This window comes from Mytilus trossulus, chromosome 12, assembly GCF_036588685.1.
Source record: "Mytilus trossulus isolate FHL-02 chromosome 12, PNRI_Mtr1.1.1.hap1, whole genome shotgun sequence".
Lineage (NCBI taxonomy): Eukaryota > Metazoa > Mollusca > Bivalvia > Mytilida > Mytilidae > Mytilus > Mytilus trossulus.
The window spans coordinates 47170797-47192698 of NC_086384.1; the positions used below are offsets into that span (position 1 = coordinate 47170797).

The 21902-nt window shown below is 28.5% G+C and overlaps 1 protein-coding gene across 1 annotated transcript in view; it reads right to left on the reverse strand.

The window, feature by feature from the left end:
* Positions 1 to 12107: 12107 nt before the first annotated feature.
* The window catches only part of LOC134692512 (uncharacterized), a 43907-nt gene continuing 34112 nt past the window's right edge, over positions 12108 to 21902 (reverse strand). Inside the window, exons 20-25 of the mRNA XM_063552969.1 lie at positions 19632 to 19802; positions 15009 to 15177; positions 14168 to 14320; positions 13586 to 13766; positions 12597 to 12678; positions 12108 to 12201 (exon numbers count right to left, since the gene is read on the reverse strand). Of these exons, the coding sequence (XP_063409039.1) occupies positions 12108 to 12201; positions 12597 to 12678; positions 13586 to 13766; positions 14168 to 14320; positions 15009 to 15177; positions 19632 to 19802 (850 nt within the window). The remainder of the gene's footprint in view (positions 12202 to 12596; positions 12679 to 13585; positions 13767 to 14167; positions 14321 to 15008; positions 15178 to 19631; positions 19803 to 21902) is intronic.

Genomic DNA, 21902 nt, shown 5'->3' on the forward strand with positions numbered 1-21902 from the left:
TGTTACAGTCTTATTAACCCAAAAATCAGGTTAAGAAAAAAAGTTTAATTCTAGAAATTTTTGGCTCTTCAGAGGTGTACATCCTTAAGGAAACAGATATTAATTTTTTGTATGCATTGCCTAAAATGCAAATATTTCTTCACTTAACTAAAAATTATTGACCGCCATTGGATTTTTGTACTTTTTAGAGTTAAGAATAGTGTTTTTTTCATGATATTAAAAGAGTGACAGAGAAATCATACTAAAATTTCATTTGCATTGTTTAAAATAACCAAAATTAGTCTTCTTTTAATTAAAACATTGTTGTTAAAATGATGCTATGTTATTTGAAATCAATCATTTTTACCATCTTGAGACAAGTGATCTAATCAGAATTGAGATATACTGAGAATTTAAATACTTAAACTTTTATTTTTGTTGAATAAGAATGCAGTTGTTGATTTATTTTGATACAAATTATTAACAGTTATAAGATTTCAGTACTTTTTGTACATGAGGATTGGCTGTTCTTCATAAAATATGCTTACTTTAAGGAAAAAGATATTAAATTTTTGTATGCGTTGCCTAAAATGCAAATATTTCTTCACTTTACTTAAAATTATTGACCGCCATTGGATTTTTGTACTTTTTATCATTAGAATAGGGTTTTTTCATGAAATTAAAAGAGTGTCAGAGAAATCATACTTAAATGTTATTCGCGTTGTTTAAAATAACCAAAATTAGTCTTCTTTTAATTAAAACATTATTGTAAAAACCTTTATTTTTGTTGAATAAGAATGCAGTTGTTGATTTATTTTGTACTTTTTATCATTAGAATAGTTTTTTTTTCATGAAATTAAAAGAGTGTCAGAGAAATCATACTAAAATGTTATTCGTGTTGTTTAAAATAACCAAAATTAGTCTTCTTTTAATTAAAACATTGTTGTAAAAATGATGCTATTTTATTTGAAATCAGTCATTTTTACCATCTTGAGACAAGTGATCTAATCAGAATTGAGATAAACTGAGAATTTAAATACTTGAACTTTTTTTTTTGGTGAATAAGAATGCAGTTGTTCATTTATTTTGATACAAATTATTAACAGTTATCATATTTCAGTACTTTTTGTACATCAGGATTGTCGGTTCTTCATAAAATATGCTTACTTTAAGGAAAAAGATATTAAATTTTTGTACGCATGGCCTAAAATGCAAATATTTCTTCATTTTACATAAAATTATTGACTGCCAATGGATTTTTGTACTTTTTATAGATTAGAATAGGTTTCTTTTCATGAAATTAAAAGAGTGTCAGAGAAATCATACTAAAATTTTATTCGCGTTGTTTAAAATAACCAAAATTAGTCTTCTTTTTATTAAAAATGAAGCTATTTTATTTAAAATCAGTTATTTTTACCATATTGAGACAAGTCTTCTGATCAAAATTGAGATATAATGAGAATTGAAATACTTAAACTTTTATTTTTGTTGAATAAGAATGCAGTTGTTGATTTATTTTGATACAAATTATTAAAAGTCATATGATTTCAATACTTTTTGTACATCAAGATTGGCTGTTCTTCATAAAATATGCTTACTTTAAGGAAGAAGATATTAAATTTTAATATGCGTTGCCTAAAATGCAATTATTTCTTCATTTTACTAAAAATTATTGACCGCCATTGGATTTTTGTACTTTTTAGAGTTAAGAATAGGTTGTTTTTTTCATGATATTAAAAGAGTGTCAGACAAATCACACTAAAATTTTATTCGCATTGTTTAAAAATAACCAAAATTAGTCTTCTTTTAATAAAAAATGATGCTATTTTATTTGAAATCAGTCATTTTTACCATATTGAGACAAGTCTTCTGATCAGAATTGAGATATACTGAGAATTTTAATACTTAAACCTTTATTTTTTTTGAATAAGAATGCAGTTGTTGATTTATTTTGATACAAATTATTAACAGTGATAAGATTTCAGTACTTTTTGTACATCAGGATTGGCTGTTCTTCATAAAATATGCTTACTTTAAGGATGTATTCTTCTGACTTTTCAGTCTCGTTGAAATCTCGTTCTTGAATTATTTCCAAAACATGTGATACAAGTGGAAAATATCAATGAATTTTAAAATTATCATAATCAAACACAACTCTGTGAAAAAATTGTGTATTTACAATGAATGATTTTTTAGTAATCCAGTTTTCTAATTTATGACCAATCAAGTCTGTATTTTTGGCAAAAATTTTGAGAAAATGGGTGAGGGATACAAAAAATGATTTTACAAGAATCATGTACATCCCATATCATTTTGGTCTTTTCAAATTTCTTAGATATGAATTTTTTCAATCATTTATAACAAAAAAGTTAAAATATTATGCATTTTGTACCTAAAACTGAGAAAAATCACAAAAAAACAAAATTGAAAGCATGGAAAATTTTACACAAAAAAGCGTCAAAATATGATAAAACTTTCTTATTTCAACACCTACCTATAGTTTTTTTAATTAAATTTTATTCAGATTGGTCCACTTCATCTTTATAGAAAGTATGAAAAAAAGTTTAATTGTTGAACTGTGATTTTTTTCAAGATAATAGCCCAAAAATAGGTTAAAATCGATGAAAAATGGGAAAATCATCAAAATTGGGCATTTTCAAAGGGCGGTAGCGAAAAAAGAAGTGCACCACCATATGATTTTTTCTTTACCAATTATTTTGTTACAGTCTTATTAACCCAAAAATCAGGTTAAGAAAAAAAGTTTAATTCTAGAAATTTTTGGCTCTTCAGAGGTGTACATCCTTAAGGAAACAGATATTAATTTTTTGTATGCATTGCCTAAAATGCAAATATTTCTTCACTTAACTAAAAATTATTGACCGCCATTGGATTTTTGTACTTTTTAGAGTTAAGAATAGTGTTTTTTTCATGATATTAAAAGAGTGACAGAGAAATCATACTAAAATTTCATTTGCATTGTTTAAAATAACCAAAATTAGTCTTCTTTTAATTAAAACATTGTTGTTAAAATGATGCTATGTTATTTGAAATCAATCATTTTTACCATCTTGAGACAAGTGATCTAATCAGAATTGAGATATACTGAGAATTTAAATACTTAAACTTTTATTTTTGTTGAATAAGAATGCAGTTGTTGATTTATTTTGATACAAATTATTAACAGTTATAAGATTTCAGTACTTTTTGTACATGAGGATTGGCTGTTCTTCATAAAATATGCTTACTTTAAGGAAAAAGATATTAAATTTTTGTATGCGTTGCCTAAAATGCAAATATTTCTTCACTTTACTTAAAATTATTGACCGCCATTGGATTTTTGTACTTTTTATCATTAGAATAGGGTTTTTTCATGAAATTAAAAGAGTGTCAGAGAAATCATACTTAAATGTTATTCGCGTTGTTTAAAATAACCAAAATTAGTCTTCTTTTAATTAAAACATTATTGTAAAAACCTTTATTTTTGTTGAATAAGAATGCAGTTGTTGATTTATTTTGTACTTTTTATCATTAGAATAGTTTTTTTTTCATGAAATTAAAAGAGTGTCAGAGAAATCATACTAAAATGTTATTCGTGTTGTTTAAAATAACCAAAATTAGTCTTCTTTTAATTAAAACATTGTTGTAAAAATGATGCTATTTTATTTGAAATCAGTCATTTTTACCATCTTGAGACAAGTGATCTAATCAGAATTGAGATAAACTGAGAATTTAAATACTTGAACTTTTTTTTTTGGTGAATAAGAATGCAGTTGTTCATTTATTTTGATACAAATTATTAACAGTTATCATATTTCAGTACTTTTTGTACATCAGGATTGTCGGTTCTTCATAAAATATGCTTACTTTAAGGAAAAAGATATTAAATTTTTGTACGCATGGCCTAAAATGCAAATATTTCTTCATTTTACATAAAATTATTGACTGCCAATGGATTTTTGTACTTTTTATAGATTAGAATAGGTTTCTTTTCATGAAATTAAAAGAGTGTCAGAGAAATCATACTAAAATTTTATTCGCGTTGTTTAAAATAACCAAAATTAGTCTTCTTTTTATTAAAAATGAAGCTATTTTATTTAAAATCAGTTATTTTTACCATATTGAGACAAGTCTTCTGATCAAAATTGAGATATAATGAGAATTGAAATACTTAAACTTTTATTTTTGTTGAATAAGAATGCAGTTGTTGATTTATTTTGATACAAATTATTAAAAGTCATATGATTTCAATACTTTTTGTACATCAAGATTGGCTGTTCTTCATAAAATATGCTTACTTTAAGGAAGAAGATATTAAATTTTAATATGCGTTGCCTAAAATGCAATTATTTCTTCATTTTACTAAAAATTATTGACCGCCATTGGATTTTTGTACTTTTTAGAGTTAAGAATAGGTTGTTTTTTTCATGATATTAAAAGAGTGTCAGACAAATCACACTAAAATTTTATTCGCATTGTTTAAAAATAACCAAAATTAGTCTTCTTTTAATAAAAAATGATGCTATTTTATTTGAAATCAGTCATTTTTACCATATTGAGACAAGTCTTCTGATCAGAATTGAGATATACTGAGAATTTTAATACTTAAACCTTTATTTTTTTTGAATAAGAATGCAGTTGTTGATTTATTTTGATACAAATTATTAACAGTGATAAGATTTCAGTACTTTTTGTACATCAGGATTGGCTGTTCTTCATAAAATATGCTTACTTTAAGGATGTATTCTTCTGACTTTTCAGTCTCGTTGAAATCTCGTTCTTGAATTATTTCCAAAACATGTGATACAAGTGGAAAATATCAATGAATTTTAAAATTATCATAATCAAACACAACTCTGTGAAAAAATTGTGTATTTACAATGAATGATTTTTTAGTAATCCAGTTTTCTAATTTATGACCAATCAAGTCTGTATTTTTGGCAAAAATTTTGAGAAAATGGGTGAGGGATACAAAAAATGATTTTACAAGAATCATGTACATCCCATATCATTTTGGTCTTTTCAAATTTCTTAGATATGAATTTTTTCAATCATTTATAACAAAAAAGTTAAAATATTATGCATTTTGTACCTAAAACTGAGAAAAATCACAAAAAAACAAAATTGAAAGCATGGAAAATTTTACACAAAAAAGCGTCAAAATATGATAAAACTTTCTTATTTCAACACCTACCTATAGTTTTTTTAATTAAATTTTATTCAGATTGGTCCACTTCATCTTTATAGAAAGTATGAAAAAAAGTTTAATTGTTGAACTGTGATTTTTTTCAAGATAATAGCCCAAAAATAGGTTAAAATCGATGAAAAATGGGAAAATCATCAAAATTGGGCATTTTCAAAGGGCGGTAGCGAAAAAAGAAGTGCACCACCATATGATTTTTTCTTTACCAATTATTTTGTTACAGTCTTATTAACCCAAAAATCAGGTTAAGAAAAAAAGTTTAATTCTAGAAATTTTTGGCTCTTCAGAGGTGTACATCCTTAAGGAAACAGATATTAATTTTTTGTATGCATTGCCTAAAATGCAAATATTTCTTCACTTAACTAAAAATTATTGACCGCCATTGGATTTTTGTACTTTTTAGAGTTAAGAATAGTGTTTTTTTCATGATATTAAAAGAGTGACAGAGAAATCATACTAAAATTTCATTTGCATTGTTTAAAATAACCAAAATTAGTCTTCTTTTAATTAAAACATTGTTGTTAAAATGATGCTATGTTATTTGAAATCAATCATTTTTACCATCTTGAGACAAGTGATCTAATCAGAATTGAGATATACTGAGAATTTAAATACTTAAACTTTTATTTTTGTTGAATAAGAATGCAGTTGTTGATTTATTTTGATACAAATTATTAACAGTTATAAGATTTCAGTACTTTTTGTACATGAGGATTGGCTGTTCTTCATAAAATATGCTTACTTTAAGGAAAAAGATATTAAATTTTTGTATGCGTTGCCTAAAATGCAAATATTTCTTCACTTTACTTAAAATTATTGACCGCCATTGGATTTTTGTACTTTTTATCATTAGAATAGGGTTTTTTCATGAAATTAAAAGAGTGTCAGAGAAATCATACTTAAATGTTATTCGCGTTGTTTAAAATAACCAAAATTAGTCTTCTTTTAATTAAAACATTATTGTAAAAACCTTTATTTTTGTTGAATAAGAATGCAGTTGTTGATTTATTTTGTACTTTTTATCATTAGAATAGTTTTTTTTTCATGAAATTAAAAGAGTGTCAGAGAAATCATACTAAAATGTTATTCGTGTTGTTTAAAATAACCAAAATTAGTCTTCTTTTAATTAAAACATTGTTGTAAAAATGATGCTATTTTATTTGAAATCAGTCATTTTTACCATCTTGAGACAAGTGATCTAATCAGAATTGAGATAAACTGAGAATTTAAATACTTGAACTTTTTTTTTTGGTGAATAAGAATGCAGTTGTTCATTTATTTTGATACAAATTATTAACAGTTATCATATTTCAGTACTTTTTGTACATCAGGATTGTCGGTTCTTCATAAAATATGCTTACTTTAAGGAAAAAGATATTAAATTTTTGTACGCATGGCCTAAAATGCAAATATTTCTTCATTTTACATAAAATTATTGACTGCCAATGGATTTTTGTACTTTTTATAGATTAGAATAGGTTTCTTTTCATGAAATTAAAAGAGTGTCAGAGAAATCATACTAAAATTTTATTCGCGTTGTTTAAAATAACCAAAATTAGTCTTCTTTTTATTAAAAATGAAGCTATTTTATTTAAAATCAGTTATTTTTACCATATTGAGACAAGTCTTCTGATCAAAATTGAGATATAATGAGAATTGAAATACTTAAACTTTTATTTTTGTTGAATAAGAATGCAGTTGTTGATTTATTTTGATACAAATTATTAAAAGTCATATGATTTCAATACTTTTTGTACATCAAGATTGGCTGTTCTTCATAAAATATGCTTACTTTAAGGAAGAAGATATTAAATTTTAATATGCGTTGCCTAAAATGCAATTATTTCTTCATTTTACTAAAAATTATTGACCGCCATTGGATTTTTGTACTTTTTAGAGTTAAGAATAGGTTGTTTTTTTCATGATATTAAAAGAGTGTCAGACAAATCACACTAAAATTTTATTCGCATTGTTTAAAAATAACCAAAATTAGTCTTCTTTTAATAAAAAATGATGCTATTTTATTTGAAATCAGTCATTTTTACCATATTGAGACAAGTCTTCTGATCAGAATTGAGATATACTGAGAATTTTAATACTTAAACCTTTATTTTTTTTGAATAAGAATGCAGTTGTTGATTTATTTTGATACAAATTATTAACAGTGATAAGATTTCAGTACTTTTTGTACATCAGGATTGGCTGTTCTTCATAAAATATGCTTACTTTAAGGATGTATTCTTCTGACTTTTCAGTCTCGTTGAAATCTCGTTCTTGAATTATTTCCAAAACATGTGATACAAGTGGAAAATATCAATGAATTTTAAAATTATCATAATCAAACACAACTCTGTGAAAAAATTGTGTATTTACAATGAATGATTTTTTAGTAATCCAGTTTTCTAATTTATGACCAATCAAGTCTGTATTTTTGGCAAAAATTTTGAGAAAATGGGTGAGGGATACAAAAAATGATTTTACAAGAATCATGTACATCCCATATCATTTTGGTCTTTTCAAATTTCTTAGATATGAATTTTTTCAATCATTTATAACAAAAAAGTTAAAATATTATGCATTTTGTACCTAAAACTGAGAAAAATCACAAAAAAACAAAATTGAAAGCATGGAAAATTTTACACAAAAAAGCGTCAAAATATGATAAAACTTTCTTATTTCAACACCTACCTATAGTTTTTTTAATTAAATTTTATTCAGATTGGTCCACTTCATCTTTATAGAAAGTATGAAAAAAAGTTTAATTGTTGAACTGTGATTTTTTTCAAGATAATAGCCCAAAAATAGGTTAAAATCGATGAAAAATGGGAAAATCATCAAAATTGGGCATTTTCAAAGGGCGGTAGCGAAAAAAGAAGTGCACCACCATATGATTTTTTCTTTACCAATTATTTTGTTACAGTCTTATTAACCCAAAAATCAGGTTAAGAAAAAAAGTTTAATTCTAGAAATTTTTGGCTCTTCAGAGGTGTACATCCTTAAGGAAACAGATATTAATTTTTTGTATGCATTGCCTAAAATGCAAATATTTCTTCACTTAACTAAAAATTATTGACCGCCATTGGATTTTTGTACTTTTTAGAGTTAAGAATAGTGTTTTTTTCATGATATTAAAAGAGTGACAGAGAAATCATACTAAAATTTCATTTGCATTGTTTAAAATAACCAAAATTAGTCTTCTTTTAATTAAAACATTGTTGTTAAAATGATGCTATGTTATTTGAAATCAATCATTTTTACCATCTTGAGACAAGTGATCTAATCAGAATTGAGATATACTGAGAATTTAAATACTTAAACTTTTATTTTTGTTGAATAAGAATGCAGTTGTTGATTTATTTTGATACAAATTATTAACAGTTATAAGATTTCAGTACTTTTTGTACATGAGGATTGGCTGTTCTTCATAAAATATGCTTACTTTAAGGAAAAAGATATTAAATTTTTGTATGCGTTGCCTAAAATGCAAATATTTCTTCACTTTACTTAAAATTATTGACCGCCATTGGATTTTTGTACTTTTTATCATTAGAATAGGGTTTTTTCATGAAATTAAAAGAGTGTCAGAGAAATCATACTAAAATGTTATTCGCGTTGTTTAAAATAACCAAAATTAGTCTTCTTTTAATTAAAACATTATTGTAAAAACCTTTATTTTTGTTGAATAAGAATGCAGTTGTTGATTTATTTTGTACTTTTTATCATTAGAATAGTTTTTTTTTCATGAAATTAAAAGAGTGTCAGAGAAATCATACTAAAATGTTATTCGTGTTGTTTAAAATAACCAAAATTAGTCTTCTTTTAATTAAAACATTGTTGTAAAAATGATGCTATTTTATTTGAAATCAGTCATTTTTACCATCTTGAGACAAGTGATCTAATCAGAATTGAGATAAACTGAGAATTTAAATACTTGAACTTTTTTTTTTGGTGAATAAGAATGCAGTTGTTCATTTATTTTGATACAAATTATTAACAGTTATCATATTTCAGTACTTTTTGTACATCAGGATTGTCGGTTCTTCATAAAATATGCTTACTTTAAGGAAAAAGATATTAAATTTTTGTATGCATGGCCTAAAATGCAAATATTTCTTCATTTTACATAAAATTATTGACTGCCAATGGATTTTTGTACTTTTTATAGATTAGAATAGGTTTCTTTTCATGAAATTAAAAGAGTGTCAGAGAAATCATACTAAAATTTTATTCGCGTTGTTTAAAATAACCAAAATTAGTCTTCTTTTTATTAAAAATGAAGCTATTTTATTTAAAATCAGTTATTTTTACCATATTGAGACAAGTCTTCTGATCAAAATTGAGATATAATGAGAATTGAAATACTTAAACTTTTATTTTTGTTGAATAAGAATGCAGTTGTTGATTTATTTTGATACAAATTATTAAAAGTCATATGATTTTAATACTTTTTGTACATCAAGATTGGCTGTTCTTCATAAAATATGCTTACTTTAAGGAAGAAGATATTAAATTTTAATATGCGTTGCCTAAAATGCAATTATTTCTTCATTTTACTAAAAATTATTGACCGCCATTGGATTTTTTGTACTTTTTATAGTTTAGAATAGTTTTTTTCATGAAATTAAAAGAGTGTCAGAAAAATCACACTAAAATTTTATTGGTGTTGTTTAAAATAACCAATAAAAAGTCTTCTCTTTATTAAAAATGATGCTATTTTATTTGAAATCAATTATTTGTACCATCTTGAGACAAGTCTTCTAATCAAAATTGAAATATAATGACAATTAAAATGCTTACACTTTTATTTTTGTGGAATAAGAATGCAGTTATTGATTATTTTGATACAAATTATTAACCGTCATATCATTTCCGTTCTTTTTGTACATCAGGATTGGCTGTTCTTCATAAAATATGCCTACTTTAAGGAAAAAAATATTAAATTTTGTATGCGTTGCCTAAAATGCAAATATTTCTTCATTTTACTAAAAATTATTGACCGCCATTGGATTTTGTACTTTATATAGATAAGAATAGTTTTTTTTTCATGACATTAAGATTGTCAGATAAATCTTACTTAAATCTTATTCGCGTTGTTTAAAATATCCAAAATTAGTCTTCTTTTATTAAAATTTTATAGGCTTCCATTGTGACAGGAATATAAAAAGTCCTTGATTATGATAAGTTCTTTTTAAAGAATTTTATCATGATAAGGATACAAAAAAAATTTGGACTACATCTTTCATTGACTGATCCTTTCATTTTGCTTTTACCGAGTATGTTTGGAAAATAATAAAATCAAAATCGTGATGTAGACACCGTTTTAGAACCCGCCGGGTTTGAAAATATATAACCTAAATAAAACAAAAAGACCATTCTTTAATAATAATTTTTATGTTGGGTTTTATCTGTACATTTCTTTTTAATAAAACTTTGCTAAATTATTATTAATAAAGCAAAATGTATCATCATGATCATTGAACGTTCGATTTTCACTAGTCCCCATTTTAATTTAACTAAACGAAACTAAGATTCCGTAATTTGTATTAGTTTATCATGTGACGTATTACAGGTCAATCCGTCATCAAGGTCGATCGGTTCTATCCGTCCGATCAGTCAATTACTTTAACTATAAGTCTGACGGATTGCTGACGTGAGTTTGATGCGAACTTGACTGATCGGTGACTGATCGATGACCGCTGACTGATCGCTGAAATAGTAACGCCTAAGGTTGCAAGTACTGTATGCAGACATGTCAGACATCGTCAAAACCACCAAATTAAATATCAATGACCATCAAAGTTTTTCCTATTCTACAAAAATTAGTATCCATGAAAATAAATGAATCCACAGTATGGTGGTACCCAACACTTTCACTCAAATTAATTTGGCTCGTTTAATTTATCCTTGTTTTCAAAATTCCAATAGGGAACATACTTTATATAATTGTTTAAATAAACCAATTTTTCAAGACGTTTCGGCCATTGGCCTTCTTCAGTTCTTTATTTTTCCTCTCAACTACATGGCTGACTTTACATTCGTTTAATTTACATAAAATTTTGACAAAGTATTTACTTTGACCCCTCAACAAAAGTATAAAAATTTCAAAAATTATGAACCAAACATTTTTTCAGAAAAATTACACTGGTTATATAGCAGTTTAACAAACACCAGTTTTGATCATTGAGAAGCTTAACATTCCCTTTACAACACAACTTAAATAAAACGTTTAGTTGATTTTACATAGTTATCTTCCTGTAGTGCAAGGTACCACCTTAAGTTTTCTCAAGCATTGTAATTAAAGATTGACATCTGCTTACAACATAAGTAGGCAGAGTTAAACCTGTAAATATATTTCATGCTTGCATCACAGCTGAAGATTGACCAATCAGATGATTAGATTGTGTTTATCTATTTGAATATTGGAGTTGAAGCTGTGGCAAATCCTTGGGTTTTACCATATATAGGTACACAAACTTACAACTCAATTTATTTTTTGTTGAATCATTAAAATTAATTTTGAGAACATTTTTTTTCAAATCTCCTTGTCATATTAGATATGGCTTTTAAAAATCTTTGTGATATCTTTTACCGTTTGGTTTCAAATTGGAATTAAAAATTGTATTTTCCCATAGAGTTTATTGTAAAATCCTGAGAATTTCACCTCCTAGAAATTAAAAGTGCCAGGATGTTTCGAAAATATGTATAGGTAAATTTGATATATTTGATAATGTCCAATCAAATTTAAATGAATAGTTGAAAATCTGGAAATATTTTTTTTCATGTGGAATTTCACAAAATTGTGTTTTAGAGTTTTTTTCAATGATAACGATCTGGCCATTGTGACAAATGGTCAAAATTGTGTAGTTCACACTTAAATTGGGAGAGAAAGCAGATATGCAGCATTTCTCATGTGTTTTCTGTCACATACTTACGAGTACACATCTCCATGCTTAGTCCCCTGTTTAACACCATCAATATTTTTGCAGCCTGGCAACAATTCTGGAGCTGTCCAAAACAATGAGCTGGAAAAGAGAAATTGTCAAATTATCAAAACTATATTTTTTTTATATTATAAGAAATGAAGTAAGAATCAACAAAAGATCTGGCAAAATTTCACATGTGGCTGCATTTCTGATTCTAAGTTTGATACACTGTAATTTCAGAAATTATTGTGTGCATTTTTTATTGAGATTTTTGATAATTGGACAAAAATGTGGGAATAATTATTGTAATTTCAGAAAAAGCTGCATTAAAAGAGATATATGAACAAGATATCAGATTGCAAGTTTTAATATTTATCAACCCTTAATAAAATGCCGATTTCAGTTCAGAATTGATTTACAAGTGTTCAGTAAATGAAACTATAAAAACAAATATTTATTTCTTCACAAGAATCTATAAACAAATTAAAACAAACGTTAATTTCTTTTCAGTAAATTCGTCATCATCAGGTAACTTCTTTCTAGGTCCATTGTATCTAAGACTGGGTAAACCAAATCCTAAAAAAAAACCAGAAAATATATATATAGAGTATCGTAAAACTATATTGTTTAGTTGCAAATTAGGCTGTTATTTTTTAAGATAGAATTGCTTCATATTTTTCATGTAGAGGCCATTTATAGCAGACTATTTGGTATGGACTTATCTCAATGTTGGTGTATAAACAGTAACCTACAATTTCTTACACCCCCTTCATTTGATTTTTGGTGGCTAGTTGTCCCATTGACAAATATACCACATCCCTTTATTTTTATACACATGTTAAATTAATACTGTTAATTAAAAAAGTATTGTGAATAATGCAACAGGGTTATAATCGCAATATTTTTAACTTGCATTTTGAATTTTTTAATATGAATTAAAGAAAATTGTTCTTAACCCTTACCATGAGGCGGCTGTAATATTACAGCTGTACTCAATATACCAATATTTAGCTCCAATTGCTCTCCATACTTTTGGAGATCTACTGTATGACATTTATTTATACCAAGTGTATGCGTTATCTCAATCGTACACATTTAAATTAATTTATTGTCATGTTTCTCCATTTTAATGTTCAGTTTGAGCTCAAATACAAACTTCCAAAATTGCAATCAAATGAAAGTGGGCTATTTTTTGTTGAGTGGTGGGCTTCTTTTCGAAGTCTGACACATGAAGTTCAGAGGCCAAATGACTGCTGATCTTGTTTGTTATTGAAATATGCATAGGAAACAACTGCTTCCAGTTGCATGCCAAGTAAGTAAAAAATTGAGAAATTTGGCATTTTTTCATCAAAAACTACCATGACCAGAAACTTAAACCTGAAGCCGACACACAGACCAAATAACATAATGCCCATAAATATGGCATTAAAATGCCTTTGATAAACCTATAATTCAAGCGTGAATATCATCACTTTTTCCATACCTGATATTTTACATGTCCATCTATTATCTACTAGACAATTTGATGACTTGAGTCTTCCATGGGATTGTATCTCTGATAAATGGAGGAAGTGCATTCCACGACAGATGTCTTTTAGTAAGGAGAATTTAAAGTCCCATCCAAGTTTAACATTGTCATTGGATAAAAGATCTTCCAAGCTTCCCTGCAAGCAAAATTGATAAGTATTAATAAAAACACAAATATCATGAATAACCACAAATTATGTGGTCTACTGTGGATTTATTTATATTTGTGGGTACCAATTTTCGTGGATTAATGAAAACTTACATATCATTTGGGGACTGCATATAAGCCCATAGAAAATTTGTTATTCGTTGAACATTTAATTTCGTGGATCACCATTATCCACAAAATCCACGAAAATTGGTATAAAGATAATAGTAATGAATCCACAGTATATATTAGTCAGATTTTAAGTATGCATTTGATACCCTTATACATATCTATTTCTAAATATGTACCAAACACATACAGAGACCCCTAGCTTTAATTAATTTATTTAAGTAGACCTTCCAATAATTGCCTTCACTATTGAACTGTTACCTTTGGTGTAACTTCTGACAGTAAACACACATTAGGATATTCCAAACAGGCACCAACAAACTGAACCAAGTTATTGTGACGCAATTCTCTGATGGCGACAACTTCCATTCTCAGATTTTCATCTTCCACTGACAAAGTATCACAGTTGAATTTCTGAAAAATAAATATGAATTACTGATGATCAAATATAGTTTATAAACAAGAATGTGTCCAAAGTACACGGATGCCCCACTCGCACTATAATTTTCCATGTTCAATGGACCGTGAAATTGGATAAAAAATATAATTAGGCATTAAAATTAGAAAGATAATATTATAGGAAACATGTGTACTAAGTTTCAAGTTGATTGGACTTCAACTTCATCAAAAACTACCTTGACCAAAAACTTTAACCTGAAGCGGGACAGACGGACAAACGAACAGACGGACGAACAGACCAGAAAACATAATGTCCCTCTACTATCGTAGGTGGGGCATAAAAATGATATATTTATGAAGTTAATAAACTTAAACACAGAATTATGTCTTACCATTTTTTTCGATTTTTTTGGATAATGCAAATATTGAAATTAAAATAGAAATACTTAAATTAAAATAGAAATACTTAAACGGGGTCAATACTCTATTCTTATTTCACTTTGGCTGTATAATTGCAAAGATCATAGCATAAGGAACATTTGTACAAAATTTCAAGATGATTAGACTTCAGCTACCTTGACCAAAAACTTTAACCTGAAGCCTAACAAACAGATGCACAGAACGAAAAACATAATGAATAAGTGGGGTATAAAAATAGTAAGAAATAATTTTCGTTGCAATTTTTAAGTGAAATTGCTTATACCTGGATATAACACTTTTGACTTCTCCAAGTGCACATATTACTTTTAGCAGATGTAGCAAAATCATCACCAGCTGTGGACATAATACTCATGGCTCTGGTGTCACCAACAACTACTTCGTCCCATTTTATCAGCCAATCTAAGTTCTTCAAAGCTTGACGTAAATGATGTCTAAAAATCAAATAAATACAATAAATGTAATCAAAGAGCAGAATGCTCTGAGGGATACGATTGCCATAGTTTTCATTGACACATGTATAGCAGTTCTGCCAAATTTTCATTAAACACATGCAGGAGATTTGGCCAAAATTGAAAAGATCAAAGAGGAAAAAAATACATCCAAGAATACTGCCGCAAAAAAGCATGAACATGTGTGAGTCTCAAGCATTTTTGGCTGGTAACCCTGGTACAGCTGGATAGTATTATTCTCTAAACTAATTCAACTGCACATGCAAAATGTAACAATCTGAATAGTCACTCAACTTAAAGAATAGCCAATCCCTGTTACAAGTGTATGAGCCATGTACTTATTGTGTTTTATCAAATTATAGTTATCCTGTACCATTGTAAACTCGTACCACTAAAAAAACCTTGTACCAATGCAAACTCGTACCATTGCTCACTCGTACCAACTTATTTAAATGCATTCAAATGATGTTAAATGATGAATATACATGATATACGTTACTTTCACCCAATACCTCTTAAGTCTGTAAAATGTATATAATTTGAAAGTACAATGACCAATTTGTAGCTAATGTTCCTTGTATATTGGATAGAAAATACTGTAACAGATGTAGATAATTAAAGTATAAACAGTTTCACCCGAAGAAAATTTTTCATGAATGATTCAGTCTTAGCAGTTAGTCCAAATGATTGCCAAAATTATTTTTACTGTCTATAAATAAATGTAACAATGAAATGTAAGTGATTCCTGTTAAGGGGGTCCACATTTTCCCCCGCAAAAAAACCACATGGCTTTCAACAATTGTAAACATAGCATTCAATTTGTGATCATGGATTACAGCTTTAATTAACTTAAATTGGATATATATATATTCAACATGTTCAATTTTAATAAGGTACAGTTAAAGCAATGTTTTAACTTTCCTCTGGATTAAGTTCTACAGTCACTGTGGCGGATCCAGAACTTTTCCTAAGGGGGAGCCTGCTGACTAACCTAAGAGGGGGCCCGCTCCAGTCATGCTTCAATGATTCCCTTTATAATCAAACAAATTTTTTCCACGAAAAAGGGGGGGGGGGGGCTGGATCCGCCTATGTTCTAGTTTGAAAGATCAGTTAAAACACTAATGCTTTAAAACATTCTTTATTTTTGTCTTAGTTTTCATTTAACTCCTGTGTAAAATTCAAGTAATTCAACTTTATTTCTATTAAGTTTACAAACAGAAACCCATAAAACATCATATTTTTTAATATATTTTTTTTGAATGGTACGACTTCCCAGTAGTACAAGTTAACTTTTTTGGTTCCAATGCCGTGGTACGAGTTAACTTGCTTCCATATCTTATCACGTAATTCTAGGAGGAACCCTAAACTGGACCCCTGTTGTGTTCACTTATCGCTACACTGACCTTCGGTGCGAAGCTATATATAGAACGTCGGACCAGTTTAGGAGGAACCCCATTTCTTACTCTTTAATTATTGAAGTTCCTTTGGGTCAGAGGGCATGACTCCTTTCCGTACACACTCCTCTGTTTACATTGAGATCGTTCTTAATATAATACGACGTTTATCGGCATTTACGAGTTAATTCTTCTTGACGAATACTTCGAAAAGGGAGACAACTCCAAACGATAATATGGAAGATTCCATTTCTGCTGAAGGGGTGTTATAGGTAATTTTTACGATGAAACATTTATTTTAATTTCAATTATGCATATGATTTAAAATTATGCAACAACAATAGCCCTCCATACGCAGACAGACATAGAAAGAATCTCATGAGTTTCAAATTAATCAATGAAGCGGGGAAATACTCAATCTGATACCCCTTGAAATCAGGAAAACTACACGCATGTGGGGTCTCACTAATTAGCGACAAAAAGCGTCAAGAAGCGACAAGAAGAAAAATAATATAAGTGACAAAAAGCAACAAGAAGCTATTTAGCGACAAGAATACATTTTGTCATCACATACATCAAAATATTTTTTTAGGATTACATTGAAAGATGAAGAAATAAAAAAAAATTCGAGGAAGAGATTGTGTACTTTTTATTATCATATTGATAGATGAAGAAATTAAACATGTGTAAGAGCAAAGGAAATGTAAACGCTATAAAATGAAAATAAAAACAAAGATTTGTCACCTTCCTTTTGTTTTATTGCTACAATAACATCCATTAACACCTTCATCAATTACCAGAATATACAATTATTGTACCAAATAGTGAACACCTGTTGAAAACTCAAGATTGTCATCAGTTTCCTTTAATCTTCAATCTATATGCATAAACATGATAAATGAGACAATACACTATAAAAATGATGAAAAAAATTCACATTTTAATTATGTTTTCCTCTTGTTTGATTTCAGTTCTTAATTTGTATTTCACAATTTGTGTATGTATTTTCTGGACAATTATGCACAAATAATGCATTTTGCAAGTTAAGTATATATTGTACAAAAATAGTTTTAAAAACAAATAAAAAGACAAAATATATTATTGTTCTAAAACACAAGTAAAAGTAATACCATAAAACGACAGGGTAAAGGTAATACTTCCTGTGATACCTTATAAAATATCATGTAAATAAATGCAGCAACTGAATTTCATTTTTTCCCCTATCAAAATTAACTTTCCTGTCGTTGAAATTGTTTTCTTTTGCATATTTTTTTAATATTTATTTCGAATAAGTAATATAAATAAAAAAATGTTTTCTTGTCGCTAAATAGTTTCTTGTTGCTTATATTATTCTTCTTGTCGCTTCTTGACGCTTTTTGTCTCTACAATTCTTTTTGTCTGTAATTAGTGAGACCACGCATGGGCATTAATACATAAACAATCCGCGACTTGCGATTTGGAACAAGAACGTTTATTAAATGATATGATGAATGGTTCTGCATTTCTTTATGAGAGTACAGTATCAAATATCAGTTTCATAACGGTAAAATATAGAAATCCTCCTCTTCAGTTCTTGTGACAGAAATAGAATTATCGATCGGCTTTCAGAGAACTCTCGCAAGTTATCAAAATTTGGGAATTCCCTCTGACGTGTTTCTAAATTTATAAAAACACTAAATATAAATACTGTTTAATTCTGATTTTCCGTATTGTTACAAACACGAATATAAGTCAAGGAAAATATCACACATGAAGATTATGAGTAAAACATTACAGGAAAGTTGTTTATGTTCAATTGTTTTGCTTGTTTTTACCTTTTAAAGCAAGACAATCATAAGAATCTGAGATGTTGCTGAATGTTTAGAATAAAACGAATGACGTGAGGGAGTGTATCATAGGGTCAACGGTAAAAGTCTACAGATTGCTTGACAGCAATCGTATCCCAAAAACAAAATAAGTTTCCAACAGGGTTATACTCAAACTATAGAAATAAAGTAAAATGTGCCAAGTTTTCAAATTCTTTTATTTATGTATTTTTTTAAATACCAAATGTCTGAATAGTTTAGTTCTGTCTCTGAGTTATGCCAAATAGAGTATATGTGTGGTTCCACTAACATTCTTTTAAAAAATAAGGTTGGTAGGTTGGCAATTTTTTCTATAAATTTCTTTTTTTTTAAGTCAAAATCCAGTAAAAAAATGTCAGTGTACTGAGTTGAATTTAGGTATTATACATGTCCCTTCCGGAAGTTTACCATCAGAATCAGTGGGGTAACTGAAAACACATGCACATATACCTTTTTTTGCCTTAGAAGGCATGTTTGTTTGTTTGCCAGAGACAAAATTCATAACTGAATAGCAAATGCCCTATAAAAGGAGATCACATGCCATTCTGTTTGGTGAAATTAAAAAAAACCAAGATCAGCAGAAAAGAAATATAAGGCCATGGAAAAATAATTGATGGTTTCCCCTAACCCGACCGGGTCATTAAATTTTATTGCAAAAAACAAATAAAAATTTAAAAAATTTTTTTTTTTTTTTTTTCAGAGACAACTTTAAGTGTTGAAAATATGCAAGTTTATAGTTCCACTATAACATATACAATACATATAGAAATAAAATTATGCATGGTTACAAAAAAAAAAAAAAAAGCCTGCCTGCCGGGTCTTTTAAATTTTCCCATGTTAGGGGAAAGGCCATGGAAAATTAATTGTTGGTTTCCCCTAACATGGGAAAATTTTAAAGACCCGGCAGGCAGGCTTTTTTTTTTTTTTTGTAACCATGCATAATTTTATTTCTATATGTATTGTTTCTACAGCGGAACTTTAATCTTGCATACTTCCAACACACTTTTAGTTGTCTCTGCAAAAAAAAATTTATTTTTTTTTAAATTTTTTTTTTTTTTTTTTTCACAAAAAAATTGAATGACCCCGCGGTAAAACAGTGACCCGGTCGGGTTAGGGCAAACCATGAATTATTTTTCCATGGCCAAACCAACAATTAATTTTCCATGGCCTAACAAATAAATTTTTGGAATATTCTTACCTTTTTAATAACCATCTGATGAGGAAGACCAAGATAACAATAAATATTATAAAACATAATATTGGAATGATCGTCACGACATATATGGACTGGTTACATTGTGCTCCTACAGATCCAGAGTTACATTTACAGGTATCTGGTCCCGAACATTTACCATCTCCACAGTCAAAACTGAGAAAAAAAAGACCATTATTAATATTTCATTTCATATTTTGTATTAATAATTACTGTGCTTTTATAATATTCTATGGATTTCAATTTTCGTGAATTTGTTGGGACTGGGGAACCATGAATTTAAATATATATGGTCAACAGAATTCTAAAGGAATGTATGCAAAATTTTCCAAAACCACAAAAGTATGCACAATTATTTCAGTTATTGTTCAGTCTACAAAAATAAAAGAATCTGCAGTAGGTTTAAAAAAAAAATCAACAGTCTTTGTAATGAGATGGTATACAAAATTACTTAGGTATTGCAAAGTAAGTTCCAAATAAGTCTTATAATGAATACAAATAGAACAACGTTGTTGCATTTAGTAAATGAATTTGAGTAAACAGCACTTAAACAATTTATTTGTTTCCTAACCATTTCTTATTAATGTGGTATAATATTGACCTCATCTTCAGTAGTTAACTTGCAAGAATTCACATAGTTATATCTATATATGTAAAATCCAATAGAATATTTCATAAAAAGGGGGGGGGGGGGGAGTTGCCTCCCAGGACTCACTTCAATAATAAATGATCTTTGAATTATCACAGGGAAAACCAATGGTCTGATCTTTAAAAAAAAACTAGAAACTAAACAAATTTATGAACCACATCAATAAACAACAACCTTTGCAGATCAAATTTATTCGTTCATTGTGTAATCATACGTTTTTTGATTGAGTTAAGTCTGCCAATTGATATTTTATTGTGTTTTTCTATGTTGTGATGTTATGCTATTGTTAAAGAAAAAAGGAGAAGGTTTGGATTCATTAAAACGTTTAATCCCGCTGCAAATGTTTGCACCTGTCCTAAGTCAGGAATCTGATGTACAGTAGTTGTCGTTTGTTTATGTAATATATACATGTTTCTCGTTTTGTTTAAATAGATTAGACCGTTGGTTTTCCCGTTTGAATGGTTTTACACTAGTAATTTTGGGGCCCTTTATAGCTTGTTGTTCGGTGTGAGCCAAGGCTCCGTGTTGAAGGCCTTACTTTAACCTATAATGGTTTACTTTTTATATTGTTACTTGGATGGAGAGTTGTCTCATTGGCACTCACACCACATCTTCCTATATCTATCTGATTCCTGACTTAGGACAGGAGTAAACAACGGGTGCAAGCAGCGGGTTTATATGTTTTAATAGGTACCAACCTTCATCCTTACCTGAAGCAATAGTGTAACATCACAACAAAGAAAGACTCACTAGTATCTATTTATAACTTACCCACAGATTGGTACTTCACACCTAGGTTTGATCTATTTATAACTTACCCACAGATTGATACTTCACACCTAGGTTTGATCTATTTATAACTTACCCACAGATTGGTACTTCACAACTAGGTTTGATCTATTCATAACTTACCCACAGATTGGTACTTCACACCTACGTTTGATCTATTCATAACTTACCCACAGATTGGTACTTCACACCTACGTTTGATCTATTTATAACTTACCCACAGATTGGTACTTCACACCTACGTTTGATCTATTTATAACTTACCCACAGATTGGTACTTCACAACTAGGTTTGATCTATTCATAACTTACCCACAGATTGGTACTTCACACCTACGTTTGATCTATTCATAACTTACCCACAGATTGGTACTTCACACCTACGTTTGATCTATTCATAACTTACCCACAGATTGGTACTTCACACCTATAGGTTTGATCTATTCATAACTTACCCACAGATTGGTACTTCACACCTATAGGTTTGATCTATTTATAACTTACCCACAGATTGGTACTTCACACCTAGGTTTGATCTATTCATAACTTACCCACAGATTGGTACTTCACACCTATGTTTGATCTATTCATAACTTACCCACAGATTGGTACTTCACACCTATAGGTTTGATCTATTCATAACTTACCCACAGATTGGTACTTCACACCTATAGGTTTGATCTATTTATAACTTACCCACAGATTGGTACTTCACACCTAGGTTTGATCTATTCATAACTTACCCACAGATTGGTACTTCACACCTAGGTTTGATCTATTCATAACTTACCCACAGATTGGTACTTCACACCTAGGTTT